Source organism: Talpa occidentalis, unplaced genomic scaffold (assembly GCF_014898055.3).
Source record: "Talpa occidentalis isolate TD23 unplaced genomic scaffold, MPIMG_talOcc4v2.1 talOcc4.8, whole genome shotgun sequence".
Classification (NCBI taxonomy): Eukaryota; Metazoa; Chordata; class Mammalia; order Eulipotyphla; family Talpidae; genus Talpa; species Talpa occidentalis.
In genome coordinates, this window is record NW_023605194.1 from 4,404,542 (window position 1) to 4,421,883 (window position 17,342).

Below are 17,342 nucleotides of genomic sequence, written 5' to 3' on the forward strand. Positions count from 1 at the left end.
AATGTTTAAAACTATTCAGATCAGCAAGGCCATCTGGCAGGGATGCACAGCTGCTCCCCTTTCCTCAGCGCTGCCTCTAATTTATTCATTGTAGACGCCACCGTACATCTGCAAAACCATTGTTTGCAGTTGGTTTTGAATGTGTGAGCTCCGCGTGGTGCGAGACCCCTTCCCGCATCCCCGCAGGACGTCTGGCCTGCCCTGGGCTCCTGTCCGAGCTTTTCCCTCTTCCTGAAGAGCCAAGGCAGGCGGCAGAGCCCTGGGGGCCCGGGCGGGCAGAGCCAGCCGCCTGCTCCTTTGGCACCACTGCAGGTCTCTGCATCCTGCGGGGAGTCACTGCTTCCTTTCATTTCACTCATTTCCTGTTTGCATTAAGGGAAAGTTGTTGGAGGGCGACTAGAATGGGCGGCCCTGGTCTTCTGGCCTAGCTGTGCCGGAGCCAAGTGACCCCTGGTCTGAAAACGTGTCTGTCGCCTTTCCCTGGGAGTTAAGGATTGTTGTTGCTGATGTTTGAACCCTTGAACGTGCGCAAGAAGAGTAACGAGAATTTCTCGCTGTCCTGGGGTGTGGAGATGGCTGGGCAGAGCTGCTTGGAGAACGAGTAGAGGATGAGGGTCTACATGTTGGGGCGCACCTGGTTAAGGGGTGTGGCAGGTGTTTTGCCCAGGCTGCTGACCCCGCACCCGCTCTCTCCCCTGAACTCTGATTCCTGGGGGCCAGGGGTGTAGCATTGACTTTTAGGGCCACAGTTTCCCACTTAGAAAGTGGAAACACTAGCTGCGCATTTGTGTCATGACGTACGACCTCCAGCCTCCCACGTGCACGCAGGAAGGCCCCGTAAGGTGAGCTCTTGTCATCTCTAAGTGGCGGGTGCCTTCCTGGCTGGCTGCTGGGAGTCGGCTGCTTCCCTCGTTCGTTTAAAAACCACCCGGTGAGCGCCCGCCCTGAGCCAGCACGGACGGGCTGCAGCTGGCGTGGGTAACCGAGCACCCAGGCCGACTCGAAGTCAGCACCCAGCGTCACCGGCCCTGGCTTGCAGAGCTTGTGTCCAATGGGGAGTCACTGAACTCCAGCCTCAACTTGTGGCCAGAGAGACAGGGCGGCCGCGGGCCGGTGGAGGCTGACCTCGCCGCCCTTCCAGCCTCCGAGTGCTGAGCAGGTTTCTCCCAGAGCTGCGGGAAGTAGCTGCCTTCACTGCATCTCCCGTGCTGGTGCGCTTGGGAGGGAGGTCACGGGTTTGCAGCCAAACAGACCTGTGGTTGGATTTTGGCCCTGCACAGGCTGACTCTGAGCATGCATTTAACCCTGCTTCAGCTCCGTTTCCCGGGTATAAGCTAGGGGATTGCAGCGCTGGCACCACTGTGGACCCGACTGTTCCTTGTCTTCTCCTTTCACCATCTCTGGGGTCACTTAAAACCCAAACTGAGTCCGCATGTTGATGTACGTCCCCCACGGCGCAAAGAGTGATATTTAGCTTTTAATTCTAAATATCAAAAAATGGGCTGAGCATTGCTTCCTTGGGATGCTTGATGTTTGTGACTGTGGCTTGCCCATCTTATCTGCTGGGCTCCAGTAGGTTCTGCCTTGTGGGACGTCATCGTCAGGTATCTATTAGTTTGACTGGAAAATCTGGTACCTAAGTCTAGCACCGATCTGAATTACTACTAGGAAGAATAAAATGAATGTTGAGAGTTCTCCCACGATTTGGTTTCAGAAAAAGAAAATTGCTGGTGGTGACACAGAGCCCAGTGGAGCCTGGGCGTGAGGAAATCATTGGTGACATATTTGATGTCATTGTTCCTCTGTCCCTTGGCTGAAAAGCCCTGTCACTCTGCATTTCAGAGAGACTGGGGCACCGGCCCCGGTTTTGCCCGTGTGTCAGTTGGGGGCACCAGCAGGTGGAAGCAGATTCCCCTGTTGGAGAGCACCCCAACTCCAAGGATAGGGAAAGTCCCCTCTGCCCCGGCCTCGGCTGCCAGGGGCCCCGAGGGTCTGTGCGGCCGCGCTGTGATGTGTTTCCAGCTTCATGAACCAGCGTGGCTTCTTCTGGGATCTGCATTTTTTCCAGGGCTGTGTGCTCCGGGGCTGCCCTTGCCGGAGGAGCTGTGAGTGTGGGCTGGAGTCTCTGCAGACTTTGCTCTGCAGTTAGCTGGGATGTCCCAGAGGGCCCGGACTGTGCATTTTCTGTTTCAGCAAATGCAGTGCCGTGAGGAACACGGGGGCTTCTTATGAGCGTGTGCTAACAGGTGCACACTGTGTTCAAGGAGGAAATACTGTGGGTCTTTTGGGTTAATTTTCCAGCTTTTTTTGCCCAGCCTAAAGCAAAGACGACACCAGCTTTTCAGTGCTTACTGCAAAACACTGGCTGCTTAGCAGGCCTGGAAGACCCCACTGATGATGGTCACAGGATTTTATTAGGGAGAAGTTAACATCAAAGCATGAGTGATCGGGCTGAAAGAGGTTGTCCCGGCTCCTTATTGTGCGTACAAGGAGACGGGCTCACAGATGCAGTGACTTGCTCAGGGCTTGAGTTTGCCTTGAGACCATGCAGGGGGAGGCTCGCTCCGGGGTCGCACCCAGTAGCTTGCTGCCTGGTTGGGAAGGTGCCACCTCCATGGCTCTGCAGTTTCAAAATGCAGACGGCCGGGAAGCCACCACATCAGTCATAGGAGCTGTCTGGGCTGCAGGGCTTACCTGGCAGATGATCCCACCTTCCTTCTCCCTTCCCTGCGTCCTGCCCCTCCATCTCTGCTTCTGTGCTTCCTGCCCCACACCTGACACCAGGCCCTCTGTGGCTCCTGTCACCCATCGTGCTTCACAGCTGGAGGAGACAAGCCTGGGTGATGAAGAGTCTGGATTGAGATGATTTAAGACATGGGCCCCCAGACCTGCAGGCCAATTGACGGGATGCTGGAGGGCCTTCCCCTATCTCCCTCTGTGCGGCCCCCACCCCCAGGCCAGGATGTCTGGGTGAGACTGCGGACCTGTCCTTTAGGAGGATGGGGGGAGACTGCGGACCTGTCCTTTAGGAGGACGGGAGGACTGGGGCGATGGGTAGAGGTGAGGATGAACTCCTGGTCGCTGAGATGCTCAGAGAGACCGGGGGTCTCCTGCTCCTGGAGGAGCGGCTCTGGCTCACTTCCGCACCTGTAACGCGCGGGACTGGATGGGCAGGGGCCTGCCTGGTGTTGTCCTGAGCCCTGGCGACCCACCCTCATTTCAGGGAGTTCCAGTAGAAGCCCACAGGGACCCCAGGAGTTCTCTCCTGTTGTCTCTCACCCCCTGTAAAGATGTGGCTCACACACTCCTCGCCGTGGGCTTTCGGATGGGCCACTGTTGGGAAATCAGCCTTTCTGGTTGGCGCTGCATTGGGTGATGGCGGACGTCATGGCGCGGGGGGCAGACTTCCCCTGCCTTGCCCCCGCAGCTGCCCGGGCTCCCCTGGGCTCCCCACCTGGCTCCTGAGGTATCTGAAAGGCCCCATTCACTGCTTGCTAATATCTTGTTTCTGGTCTAAGACCAGGCTGTCCCTCCGCGTCTGTGCTCCTGCCTCTCGCTGCCACCTGCCTCTTCTCTCTCATTACTTCAGATTAGTTGCAGACAGGAAAATTGGGCTCCTGTGCCTGGAATTACATAGACTTTGAAAGCAAATCGGCCTGGGACTAGGGCCTGAGGGCTTCTCCTATAATAATACAAAGACTACCCACCAGTTACTGAGGGCGGCTGTGTGCAGATGCCTGGCTAAGCATTTTAGGTACATTATTCCTTTCTTCTTCACTTCCACGCTGGGAGGTAGAGATCGTTTTACTTCCATTTTACAGATGAGGAAATAAAGTCACCCAAGGTTACGTTAGTTGCCTGAGGTCATAAGGCCGGTAAGGTGTTGAGGTGGATTGGAAGGTAGTTGGGCGCCCAGAAAACCTTTTATCTATATCCCAACTTTCCACCAAGTTGCTAGACACAAGCTCCTTCAGCGGATGCACAGGAGGAGCGGCTGCAGGTGGCAGAGACTTGGCCTCAGTGGTGTATTTTAGAACCTGTTTTCTATACTCTGAAGTAGTCATTGTTAACAGACACAATGGTTGAGGAGAAACTTCCGGAGTCAAGTATGCTTTGATAAGAACTGAAAAGCTGCTGGTGTCTCCTGGTGAGTGAGGCAGGTCCTGCCCAGCCCAGCGTGAGAATCCCTGTTGCAGACAAAGTGCAGATGAGGTGTCGCAGTCATCAGGATGGGTGACGCCTGGCAAGGAAATCACAAGAAGCAGGCTACAGGAAGGGCTTGCTCAAGGAGAGGCAGCAAGGAAGAGATTGTAGCGACTGTGGAAGAGGTGAGGAAGGCATCTTCGCCCGGGATGTGGGGGGAGTGGGGACCGCTGTGCACATCAGACGATCAGCTGTGGTTCTTGTAAACACATATTTTGCCAGAAAGTAACCCGGGGGCCAGGCTGGGGCAGGTCTTGACTGGGATGAGTGCGGGGCTCCCAGCCTTGTTATGGTGGATCTGCTTCCGGGAGGAGCCAACTGCTTCTTTAAGGCAAAAGCTTGGTTTTAGCAGATTGCCTGGGTCCTGAGATGAATTACTTCCCTTTACGTTTACAAGCACACTTTTTGGAACTCATGACTATAGTTACGTGGGTTTCACTTAGGAACATCCATTGTCAGAACCTGAAAACAGGATGCCAGTTAGCCTTTCCCACGAGAGCAGACACCCCAGAAACTCAGAGACTCAAGAGCAGCCTCTGTTATTTCTCAGGTGTCTGCAGGGACTGAGGGGTATGCAGGGGGTTAGCCGCTAAGGGGGGCGGCATCTCGCATTCCCCTCCCGGCCAAGCAGAGCCCTCCCTTGGCAACAGGACTGCCAAGGGCCAGGGGACCGCGGGACCTGTCTAAAAGTCTGGGCTGCTCTGGCATCTGGTCACATCTGCCTCATTCTGTGGGCCAAAGTCAGGCTCCAGACTCAAACCGAAGGGAGGGAGGTGCCCCTCCTTTGAGGGGGAGGAACTGCAAAGGCACCCCTGTGCAAAGGGTGTGGACGCAGGGAGGCCTGACTACCAGGGGCCAAAATGCAGCTTAAATAATTAAGTGATAAACTGCTACTTATCAAGTACCTGCTGTGGCCAGGACGGCGTGACTGTGATGCCAGCTCATCTTCTAGCCTTTTCTATGAGTCAGACTCACTTCTGAGCATGTAACGTGATTTGGTTCGCTTCGTGCTCACAGCAGCCCTCCTGCTTGGGTTCTGTGATTCTTCCCAATACACAGCCAAAGAAATGGGCGGAGAGAGGTTTAGCCATGAGCTCAAGGTCAAAGCCAGGCAGCCCAAGGTCAAAGCCGGGCAGGTGGTTCTAGGACCCAGCCCTGTATCTCAGATGTCACCGTCAGAACTTCTTTGGAGGTCAGAGGTCTGGGTCACTTAGGGCTAAGGTCTAAGGTCAGCAGGTGGACGTGACCTTGGCATTCTGGCCCACGGGCCTGCAGACAGTCTTCTTTTGCCTTTGCTACACCTGGGTCTGGCCTGTCTATTGACTGTCCTGTGATCAAAAGCATAAAACTCCAGGGATGAGACGGAAAGCGACTGTCTCTGGGTCGTCCAATGCTCTTCAGTCTTATGCTGTCTTTGCACCAAATGAGAAAAATGTTCCTTTTCCACTTGTTGATGACTATGCCTTGAAAAAATGTATTTCCATATACATAGCCCAGAGAGAAACGCCGGCTGTTAGACATACTCATCAGAAAGCTTTGTGTTTTAGGAAAGGTTAATTAAGACCCATCGAATTTTTTCGATTAAATATTAAAGTAAAATAATGTAATTAGCTATTTTTCCCCTCTCCCTTCCCAGAGGGCAGATGTAAGTGTTCTCCCTAAATGAAGCTATTTATTTAAATCCATCCAGATTTCTTTTGAAGTTTCGTACATCTTTCTTCTGCTGTATCAGCTTATGGCTACAATAATTTAATAAGTTTTTCCTCCAGTGAAATTGGATGCCCTTTATCGATCTTCCACTGAAGGGGTATTCAATTACTTAATCTAAAGTGGGATTTCTGGGTCTCTCAATTGCGATTTTGTTACAAATGGCTTGCTAATGATGCTTGGGGTGCAGAGGTTAATAGGGGGCATCCTGAGCAGAGCTGGGTAATTGAACACTTCTATTTTGGGGCCAGTTATGTGATCTCTCACCGTGGTTCCAGGTTCCCACAATTACAGCCCGCACCCAGAGGAGACAGCGCGGAGCGGGGCTGGGAAGCGGGCCTGGGAAGCGGGCCGGCGGAAATGTACACCCAGCCCCTGGCTTCATACCTGAGCGGGGGCGCCGAGGGTGCTGTCTGAGCTGCCTGGACTGGCACCAAAATGTGGACATTCCAGACAGGTGGGGTGCAAGGGGCATGCAGGGGTGCTTTTTAAAGAAGAACAAGCTGAGTGTTGGCTTTCCTTTCTGGGGATAATTTTGGCCTATGGAAGAGGCCTGTCCAGGGGGAGAGCAGAATCCGCTGGCTTTTCAGTACAGGCGCGTTCACTTGATCTTTCTTCCCTGGGTTGTGTTAGTTGATAGTTTGGCCCGTGGGAAAGATCCCTTTGGGAGGATATGCGGTGCTGCCCTTCTCGAACTTGGACAAGCCTGGCTCCGGCCTCCAGGCCTTGTGGTGTTTTCTCTGGGTCCCCACCGATCCCAGAGTCTGGGGCGCCACCCTCTCTGTGGTCCCCGTGTCTCTTTGCTGGGTCTTCACTTTCATGGTTCCTTACGTGGGTGACGTCCTTCTTGTCATCCTGATGTCCCCTCCTGAGCTAGGTCTTCCCTGGATATCCGGGACATATTTTTACCCCTTTCTGTGAGTCAGGGGAAGGGGGTGGGGGAGGGAAGGAGAGAGGGAAGGAAGGAAGGAAGGAAGGATGGATTGTAGGTCATGTTCTTCCAGCATGTTCTGGAAGATGCGTGTGCTCTGGTTACTTGGCTTGCCCAGGGTCACCCCAGTATATCAAGGTGTTTAAAAAAGTTTGAAAGGCATTTGGGATCCCCGCCCCCAGTCCCCATTCTATGCTCCCCATCTTATGATTAAAGGAAGACAGGGCGTGGCAGTTCTGGCTGGAGGCTGCAGCCTGCCCAGGGGCCACGTGCTCTGGCTGGCCATCCATCTATCTGTCCATCTGTCCGAACTTTATGTTGCGGCTGTCAGGTTTATTTATTGACTTTGCTTGTAACAAGAAACTTTTGTTCTTGTTTAGGAATGTTTTTCCCATTCTGTTGGGCCCAGATTTTATACATTCTTGTCTTGGAACTTCAAAGACAAGTTTTTTTTAAAAAATGGAAATTGTCTTTCTGCAGCTCGAAAGACAGAGGGTGTGAACTGGCTCCCCAACTGAGAGCCTGGCCGGCGCCTCATTATTAACCCAGCTTTGGCCTTGTCGCGGACATGCTAAAGATGTTTTCTTGGCTTCAGTGGTGGGGTTTCCAAGTGGGGGAGCTTGCCCTTTTGTTTCTTGCCTTTGGAAAAATCGTTTGTACCAAGTGATGGGTCAGGGGTGGTTGAGCAAAGTCAAGGCAGAAGTTTGAGCCCAGAGGTCACCTCCATGCACCCCCACTGTCCTCTGGATTCCAGGCCCAGCCCCTGCTGCCTCCCAGCTGCTCAGCCTTTCCTGACTGGTGTTTCTGAAATGGGTCCTTGCAGCGTTCATGAGAATTCCATGACTCAGCATGTTCTGGAAGATGCGTGTGCACTGGTTACTTGGCTTGCCCAGGGTCGCCCCATTACTCAGAGATCTTCTGCCCTAATAGAACGCCCCTCCTTTTTTCATCTTTTTTTCTTTTTTTTAACAACATGTACAAGGAAGTGTCATTTGGGCAACAACACATCTTATAACCACTGGCTTCTATTAATGGATTTTTGGAATCATGTTTTCACCAAGATGATGAAAGTGAAAAATTACTCCAGGGTCTGAAGTGTTAGGTTACTCAGGGGGACACTGCACACTGAATTTAATTGCTTAATAACTTAGTCAAATGGGTATTTTTTATGGGAAAGCGAGTAATCACGTCAGTGCTTCTAGGTGTTCAGTGCTTCCTAAACTGATGATGCAGGTCACCCCCTCCCTTCCTAACTGTGCTTCTTTTTGGAGGTTTTGTTAACATAAAAGTCCTGCTGTTTCCATCCAGTCCTCAAATTCATCGTGACTGTCTGTGTGTGAGTCTGAGAATGATGGAGGAGAGCAGGGATGGAGGCCCAGGAACCTGGGCATCACAGCGGGCCCTCTAAGAGCGGTTTGATGGGGTACTGGTGGTACTGGTGTGGGGGTCAGAGATCAACCCCAAAGCCAAGCACCCAGTAGGACCAGAACACTTCCCTCTTGACTGTGTAAGATTTCCTGTGACCCTGCAGGCTTGGCTGAGACTTCGAAGCAGGAGGGAGATGCAAACTTCTCTCCTCGGAAGATGAGCCAGGACTATTTTTTGTCTCGCATCATGTAATAAAACCTCTTTTCTTGGCTGTTTAGGAATCTGACCTCGTAAAGAATTTGCTCGTCCCCCAAGAGGAGACTTTGAAAGGAGCACGGAATGTCCAAGAAGAGATGTCCAGGGCCGTCTCCGTGGGTGACATGCCTGTCCAGCCCGCACCGAGATGACCATGATGGCTTCTAAGCTCCCGGCTGCTTGCGTGTCCTCCGGCCAGAACCCTCCCGCGTCCCTGTGTGCCATGGGCAAAACCTGAAGGGCGGACGGACTTTCTTGGAGCCTGTGTCTCCCCCAGGGCTGCAGCGGCTCTCATAGGACATGACGCCTGGAGATCACGGCCTTTTGTTCTCTTTCAAGTCGAACCAAAGAACGAGCTTCCTCCTCCTCTAGAGCTTTGGCGCCTGCACTTCTGTTGCTGTCACCTGTGCCTTCCTCCTGACCCTCGTCCATCATCACAAGACGTCCTTGCAGCGCCCGGCCCCACCTGCCTGCACCTGCACTCCTGGGGCCTTGCCCATGGCTCGGGGGGCCGGCAAAGCTCCCTGGGCTTCACCATGAGGCCTGGTGCGAACTGCGGCCAGCAGCTGTCACCCGGTGCCGCGCACGGCCCGCGGGGCTGCTGCGTGGGGGCTCCCCATCACAGCTGCCACGAGTGCCCCGGGGAAAACCAAATTGTGTTCCGCGTGGACCGTAAGCAGATGAACTTGCTGGCCGTTCTCCAAGTGAGGGCTGAAGGGAGCGAGAGCTGGGGCGGGTTTTTGCGCCTCAAGAAAGGGAAGCGATGTAGCCTCGTCTTTGGGCTGGTCATCATGACCCTAGTGATGGCCTCCTACATCCTCTCGGGGGCCCACCAAGAGCTGCTCATCTCGTCCCCTTTCCATTACGGAGCCTTCCCCAGCAGCCCCAGCGTAATGGGTGGTGAGGGCCCCAACGACGCCAAGGAGCATCTCCAGCCCCCCGCGGCCAACACCTCCTACGCCAAGGACTACGCCAGCATGAAACTAACCATCAGCAGCATCACTGCCAGGATTGAGTTCACCACCAGGCAGCTCCCTGATGTGGGTGACCTCAGAAAGCAGGAGTCACACGTGAGTAGCCTCGCACGAAACTCTCTCCATTGATTCAAGAAAAACAAGTGGGTGTTTCCTTTTCTATCACCGACTTTGGGGAGTGGGAAGAAAATGGTGGGGACACCTCTCAAGTGCAGGGGGGCCAATGGCTTGATAGTCTCCGGCTCGTGTCCTGAGAGCTTGTGTCCTGTGCGTGTGGCCCAGCCCCAGCTGCTGGACATTCCGCCGGTCCCTCCAGCTGGAGACAAGGCTGCCTTTGTGGATCTCCATCGCCCTGCTGCTGTTCCCTCCTAATAGTGACTTTTATCTTTGGTGGCCATTTAAATTAATGGCCGTTAAATAGGCAACCCCCTGGTGGTGCAGGGGGTTAGGCACCGCACTATGGAGCAATCCGCAGCCTCTGGAGCACGAGTTCGATCCCCCTCCAGCCAGGGAGCTACCCACATGGCGCGGCAGACCTCTCCTGTCTCCCCGCTGCTCCCCTCGGCAGTGTTTTCAGTCAGTCTGCCTGTTCTGCTCCCTGCTCTGTCTCTGGTGAATCCTCTCACCCCCCGCCTCTGGCCTGTACCCCAGCTCTTGTATGCATAAATAAAAGCGACAACAAGCTAAGGATTCCCACTGCTGAACTTCACGAGATGGTGCGCGCATGTGTTGGCACAAATGAGCAAAAGCTGGCCGTGGGGGACGGGATTCTCTCTGGACTTTTATCTTCATTCGCTCCATATTTTATTTTTATTCGGGGCTAAGGACAGCCAGACCGGGCTGGCGCCGGCCTCGCCTGGTACCGGTCACGCATGGGCGGGCAGCACGGGCGCCTTGGAGTGGGGGGGGGTGTGGACGTTTTTGCTCATTTCCCCTCGCGTGTCCCCCTTTTCCCCTCTCGCTGCAGATGTTTTCCGTCATCCCCAGGAAGTTCCTTCCGAACAGCAAGAGCCCCTGCTGGTACGAGGAGTTCACGGGCCGGAACACCACCGACCCGTACCTGACCAACTCCTACGCGCTCTACTCGCGCCGCTTCCGCGCCACGTTCGACGCGCTGCGCAAGGCCTTCTGGGCGCACCTGGCGCATGCGCACGGCCGCCACTTCCGCCTGCGCTGCCTGCCGCGCTTCTACATCATCGGGCAGCCCAAGTGCGGCACCACCGACCTGTACGACCGCCTGCGGCTGCACCCCGAGGTGAAGTTCTCGGCCATCAAAGAGCCGCACTGGTGGACCCGCAAGAGGTTTGGTGAGTGCGCGGCCGCGTGTGCGGGGCCGGGGTGTCACCGCCCCAGAGACCGGGTCCCGGCGCACCCGGGTGAGGTCGCCTGGAGGCACCGAGGGGGCCGGGTGCCCGCTGCTGGGCTGGGTGCTGGGTGCTGCGTGCCGCGAGGGGCCCGGGCAGGGGGCTGGCGCGAAGGCCCCGTGGGCAGACACCCACAGAGGCCGGACCCTGGCTTGCAACCACCGGGGGCATTTATTGCGTGCCAGGTGTGTGCACAGCGAGGGATGGGTGCAGAGGTGGGGACTCTTGTGGGCCCGGCACAGGGGCTGGGGCGGGGGGTGGTAACTGTGGGGTGCCTCATGGACCCCGCAGTGTGTTTGGGGTGTCCACGCCTGGCTCTGTGCTCTTTCCGCTGGAGGAGACAGTAGGAAAACCTCGCTGCCTCCTGCTCATGCAGCCCAGGGCCTGTGCGCACATCCCTGCGTTCATTTGCACCTCATTTTTTCCGACCTGCCCACAGAGATATTTCTGGGCAGTCCTCCTGGTAGCACCCCTTTCCCACATGGACCCTCCCTGTCCGTCCCTCCCGCAGGCTGGCTTCTGCTCTCTCCCAGCCGAGCCACCTGCGGCCCTTGGGTCACTGTTTCCTCTCCTTGACCTTTTCCCTTCTGCCAGGGGATGTTTTGGTGACTGGAGCTAAGTGATGACAAATTCCAAAGTCCAGTGTGCGTCCAGGGAGTTTTCTGTGGGAAGGACCGAGGGGACTTAGATGGGAACTGTAGACGATCTCCCCAGCCAAGCCCTAGTTCAGCCAGTTCTCAGTGTGTTTCCTGACAAGGGTGGATTTAATCCTTTAATGTCTTCCCGGAGGGACGTGCCTGGCAGCGGTGGCTGTGAGGACTGGCGGTTCATATCTTTCCTCATTTGCCGGGTGTCGCCCCCAGACCCAGCTCTCCACTTTGCTAATCGAAACCAGGTCCCGCAGGTGGGGATGAGGGAGGGCCAGGACATGCCTCCGGAAGCTGGTGTCCAGGAGGCTCCTGGATCCTGCTTCAGAGGTTCGGCTCACAGATGTTCTCTCTGCTTCCGTTGCTCTTGGGAGCTGTGCTTTGGGGCACTGAGTGGTTAATACATTTGTGAGTGAAATTTACCCACTTTTAAGGCAAGTTTAGGCTGCATGTGGCCAGTGCTGGGATAAGGAGTGGAGGGCCTTCATGTTCCCTGTTGTTTGGACAGAAGGGCCAGCTGCTTGAGGGGACAGGCTAGGAGTTAAAGCTCAGGAAGGCTCTGGGGGCCTGGACTTGGAGGATGCCGCTCCTCCAGACAGGCTGCCTTTCCCCCAGTTCTGTTTGATGCAAGGTGTGTGTCTGGGATGCCATGGCTGCCGCCTACTTCAGGTCTCACCTGGTGTGGCACACCTGTTACCCAGACCCAAAGTTTGTGGCCTCCGAGTAGACACGTTATAGTTCTTGAGCAGATGGTCTTCCTCTCGGCTGACTACAGCTGAAAGGCATGTTGTTTTCCACCCCTTGAGGCGTGTGGGTGGGTAAAGGAGGGCAGGGGCTTGTAGATACCCCTCCACCCCCTCCAACCCCATGCGGCTACCTGGGCGCACCCTTTGCTGCTACAGCTGGAACCTGGGATCTTTCCACCTCATTGCATCACTCGCAGGAGGCCACCACCCCAGCGTAGCTTTGTCTTCAGAAATTCCGGGTTCTCTGTTCTCATAGGAATTGTCCGCCTGAGAGATGGGCTGCGGGACCGCTACCCCGTGGAAGATTATCTGGACCTCTTTGATCTGGCGGCACACCAGATTCATCAAGGACTGCAGGCCAGCTCTGAGAAGGAGCAGAGCAAGATGAATAAAATCATTATCGGTAAGGTTTCCTTCTGGCAGCCCCCAAGAGGGCTCAGCTCCTGCCCCGGGCCAGGTCAGAGGCCTGTGGCTGGGTACGAAGCCTCTCTTACCCCTGGTGACAGGCCGCCTCCCTCGTCTGGCTTCTGCAAAGCAGAGACAATTAGACTTTCTCATTCGTGGAGACTCAAGTGTGGCTGACGTGACTTAAAGTTGCCATTTCTTTGTTTTTATTTAAATTAAGCAGGCAAACTTGAGTTCTTTTCATGATAGCTGGATCTGAGTCCGTTTGGGTGGGGGAGCAGAGATGCAGTTAATGATTCGTCATCAATTTAATACCTGTGGCCTTTGTAACCCTGGCTGCTGGGACCCGCTGAACTCAGAGGCGGCTTCTCCTGAAATAGCTGCAGCCCTGCCTGTCCTTGGTGACTAATTGCTGCTGAGAAGCCCAGCCTTTGTGGACCTAATGCCTTGAGACTTTCAGAACGAGCTTGTTTGAGAAATAATCATTTGTTTTAAAAATTCACAGAATGTTTTATGAAAAACGTATCTATTTGCTCTTGGTATTGGATTCAGCTTACAAGACATTCATCCACTTACACCTGCTCAAAGCGAGAAATCGAATCGCTTATTTTGTTTAAATTGATTACTGAGGCAGCCCTCGATTTTTTTATTTTCCTCAATCTATTATATTTTGATTCCGCAAGTTCTGTGAATCTATTAGCAACTAAGAGGGTTTGGAATCAACCATTCGAAAGATGATTCTTTACTCATGACTCGTGGCTAAGGGGCTGGGCTTGCATGCCTGCACCCCTGTTCATTCATTCATTCATTCACTCATTCATTTTTAGCTCAAGGAAATCAAGTCCTGGGGCCAGAGGAGACCATCCCCGCCCCCATCAGTGTAGATTGGCCATTAGCTGTTTTCTTGCAACATTGGGTCCAAACCACAAGTCTCAGGCATATCTGACCATGACTCTCACATTGTAAGCCTCTAGGAAAAGCTCACGTCCTCATGAAAGAATGAAAAATATGTGTCCCAGGGCCAGGAAGTGGAGCCTAAGACAATAAATGAGACAGGAAAACCTGTGTTTGATTTCCTAATTTTATATACTTCTAGATTTAGAAAGGAAGACCTCTAAAGGCTGATGCACCCACAGGTAGAGTGGGGGAGTTTGAAGGCAGGTGGCCAGCCGGTCTGGCCAGCCCTGAGCCATGTGACGGGTCAGCCTGTCTCTGCAACAGTCTGCACAGCTGTGACATGGCTTGTTGGACCGATCTGGCCTGGGCTGCTGCAGAACGCCAACCGGCTCTGCAGGGCTTCCTCTGGCTGGACCCTGGGGGAGGGTGTTGCTCCTCCTTGTGGCCCACCGGCCTGCCTTTCCTCAGTGGCCTGGGCTGAAGACTAGTTGCAGGGCTCCATGGCTGGGTTCTCTAGACACCTAGGAAGGCTCCAACTCTGCTCTTGGCCCCCCTGCTGCCCTGTCATGGGGCTATGTGACATTGAACTTGCAAAATTGGGCTCTGGTTGTTTATTGATTTGGGGGTCTTTCCTTAGCTGGCAAGGTCAAAGAGTGGAGGGCAATTCTCTTATCTGCCCCCAATTCCAAGCGCAGTGGCAAGCACTTGTTAGGCACCGAATGAATGCTTTCTGGGTGGAGAGGTGATGGGTGGCTGGACAGACCGCAGGTGGAGGGACAGATGCCCCCATGGTCATGGAACCAGTTCACTCTTGAGATTTGACAAGTTTTCTGTACTTCCCTTGCACTGATATGCCTTCATTTGCTGTGAGTAGAATTTTCGAAGGGCCCTGGCTGACTTATCTTTTCTGTATTCTGCGGGGTTATTTCTTAAAAAAGAATAAAGACCAGAACAGAGGTGCTCACCTGGGTGTGATCACACAGTTGGTGGAATAAACGGGGCCCTGCTGGCCGCTGCACCCTGCGAACGCTCACCCCTAGTCGAGGGGCTAGGGGTCTGTGGCTGCGATTTCCCCCGAGGAAGTCACTCCAGAATTGTCACATCGCCTTATGTAAAGTGCCAGGCAGTTGAGTGTATGATGCATTGATTTGCTTTTTCCTCTGAGTCTCTGAAGCCTGCCCTAAAAAATCAGAACTGGTTCAATCAGCTGAGAGAGGGATGTTCAGCTTCTGTCTTGGCCTCACCCCTGTCCTGGAATGGAGGCTGAGCCGTTTCATCCTTCACTCCTGCAGACCGTGATCAATGTCTGCCCTGGCTTCTGCCCCTCTGGTCAGAGCTGTGTGAGTGCCAGCTGCGGGCATGGGGTGGCGGGCGTACCGGACACAGGCCCGAGACTGCCCACCAGCCTCCTGCTGACCTGCCTCTCCTTGGTCTGGAGCGGGCTCTGGGAATGACGATGTGATTTCGAAAAAGGCCTGATGCCCATTGCATCCGGTCTCATAAGGAGGACCAGCTTCCCCAAATGAGTCCTTTATTCCTGACGCTTTTTTGAAGGAAACTGTTTAGAACATTCTTAGTGGCCCCTTAAAACGCTCCGGAGCTATGCGTGGTGAGCCAAGTGAAACATCGTGAAATTGGGAGACAGAGCTGGGGGAGTTTTTCCCCTCAACTCTGATCTGGGAGGCGAGGGGAGCTCAGTGTCTCGGGGGCCACCTTGATTTCAAAATGGAGGGGTGGGGGCGTGCCTGGGCTGAGGGTGCTCTTCCTGTGCTCAGCTCGCCCGTCACAGTCACTGTCACAGCCACGGCTGTTTCCGGGGAAGGCAGGGAGCGAGGCTTGGCCCCTCATGCAGCGCCAGCCCCCTCACTGCAGCGTCCTGTTTCCAGGGGAGGCCAGTGCTTCCACCATGTGGGACAACAACGCCTGGACCTTCTTCTATGACAACAGCACCGCGGGCGAGCCGCCCTTCCTGACGCAAGACTTCATCCATGCCTTCCAGCCGGACGCCAAGCTCATCGTCATGCTGCGGGACCCCGTGGAGAGGTGAGCCGCTGGAGGCGTTTATTTAGGGGGCGAAAGAAAAGGCAGTTTTGAAAACCACTCTTCCTTCTCATCGCAAGCAAGAGTTTGCCTGTTTTTTTTTTTCTTTTTATAAATAAACAAGCTTAACGTGCAATGTCACTGCTATTTCTTATGTAAATGTTATTCTTGGGGCAATCTTCACTGTGTCTAAACAAATTGGGGCTTGTTTCCTAAGTAACTCTGAGCCTGGCCAGTGGGCCTCAGCTTGGGCGGCTTTGACGTGGGGACACTATCTCCCTTGGGTATAGTCGGGACATGAGAAAAATCCAGGAAGAGGGGTGTCAGGGCTCTCCCAGGGTGAGCGCCTAGAATTCCCGTGTCCTGACTGGAGGGGTGCCTTTACCCCGGCTGGCTCAGAAAGTGCCATCTCCCACTTTCCTCGAGAGACCGAAGAAAGGGAAAATGGTGGTGAGGGCTGCTTTGTCCAAGGAGCAGGGGCCGCCAGCGTGGCTGAGGCCGAGCGGGCCGATATGGATGAGACAGGTGCGGGTGACCCGCCGGCGCTGGGCGGTGCTCACTGCGTGACTAACACCCATGGGGCCTCAGAGTCATTTAGTCGCACGCTCCTCTGACCCACCAGGTCAGTGACCCCGGCCTCCAGTCTGGACCATTTCCCCACCAAGATAGCCAGTCCAGCTCGGGACACTGCACAAATGTTCTTCCATTGCTGAGAGTGGGTCTATCTGTGGGAGGTCCCTGGAGCTGGCCTTCCTTGTGTGGTTCTCCAGTGTGGGGGCCCCTGTGTCTCACTACTGCGGGCTGGCTGCGGGGGAATTACGTCCCCGGCCCCCGGGTGTATGTTCACTCCCTCCAGGTGTGACTGTGACTTTGACCTTGCTTGGGAGTAGGGTCTTTGCAGATGGACTCAGTGAAGTGAGGTCTTGCTGGATTAGGATGGGCCCTGCTCCACTGGCCAGTGTCCTCAGGAGAGGAGGAAATTGGGCACAGACACGGGGGTGTCGAGAGACGGGGAGAGGCCTGGTGAGCAAAGTGAAAAGAGACCCTTCCTTGGAGCCCCGGGAGCCCACCCTACTGACCCCGATCCCAGACTTCTGGCCCCCAGGACTGAGAGAAGAGATGCCTGTTGTCCTGAGCTGTGGTTGGTGGGGGTCTGTGATGGCAGCCCTGGGAACTGATCCATCCCGACGCCTTTCTGGCTGGTGTCCTTGTCAGGGACGGCTGGGGCATATGCTGTGGGAATTTCTAAAAACTGTAAGGAAAACTCTCTTAAAGAAACATGTCCCCAGATAACGGTTATTCATATTTTCTTCTAGTCACCTTATCTATGCAGGGGAGTGTGCATGTGTGAGCGTGAGTGTGAACGTGCAGGAAGGCTATCTGGAGGAGGTGAGGCCAGACTAGGTTTTGAAGACTGAGTAAGAGTTTGCTGAGTAAACAAAGAAGGAAGGTGGTCCAGGGTAAGAACTTTGGCTGTACGGGGAAGGGTCTCACCTATGCTCACAGGAATGTTGGCAGAATTCAGTCCTCTGGCGCCCAGAAGAAGGGTCTGTTCTTTGGGCTGTTGGCTGGAGGCTGCCCTCCATAGTTAGGCCAGGACCTCGCCATGTGGCTGCCCAGAGGGGCAATGTCTGCTGGACAGAAGGCCAGATCTTTGTCACGTGACCATGAGACGCTCCCCCGTCACTCCCACATTCTGTTGTTAGATGCCGCTTGGGGAGGCTGTCACAGAGCCAAGAAGCGGGGGCCTTGGGTCCCTCTTAGACGTTACCTACTGTACCTGCTCTCTCTGTCCTCTGCTCTGA

General features: G+C 54.6%; 1 protein-coding gene across 3 annotated transcripts in view; it reads left to right on the forward strand.

The window, feature by feature from the left end:
* The window catches only part of CHST15 (carbohydrate sulfotransferase 15), a 58,385-nt gene that overhangs the window by 25,893 nt on the left and 15,150 nt on the right, over positions 1-17,342 (forward strand). For all 3 annotated transcript variants that reach the window (XM_037497812.2, XM_037497813.2, XM_037497814.2), the window contains exons 2-5: positions 8,488-9,534; positions 10,406-10,745; positions 12,452-12,598; positions 15,384-15,540. In XM_037497812.2, coding sequence (XP_037353709.1) covers positions 9,001-9,534; positions 10,406-10,745; positions 12,452-12,598; positions 15,384-15,540 — 1,178 coding nt within the window. In that variant the 5' untranslated portion in view covers positions 8,488-9,000. The remainder of the gene's footprint in view (positions 1-8,487; positions 9,535-10,405; positions 10,746-12,451; positions 12,599-15,383; positions 15,541-17,342) is intronic.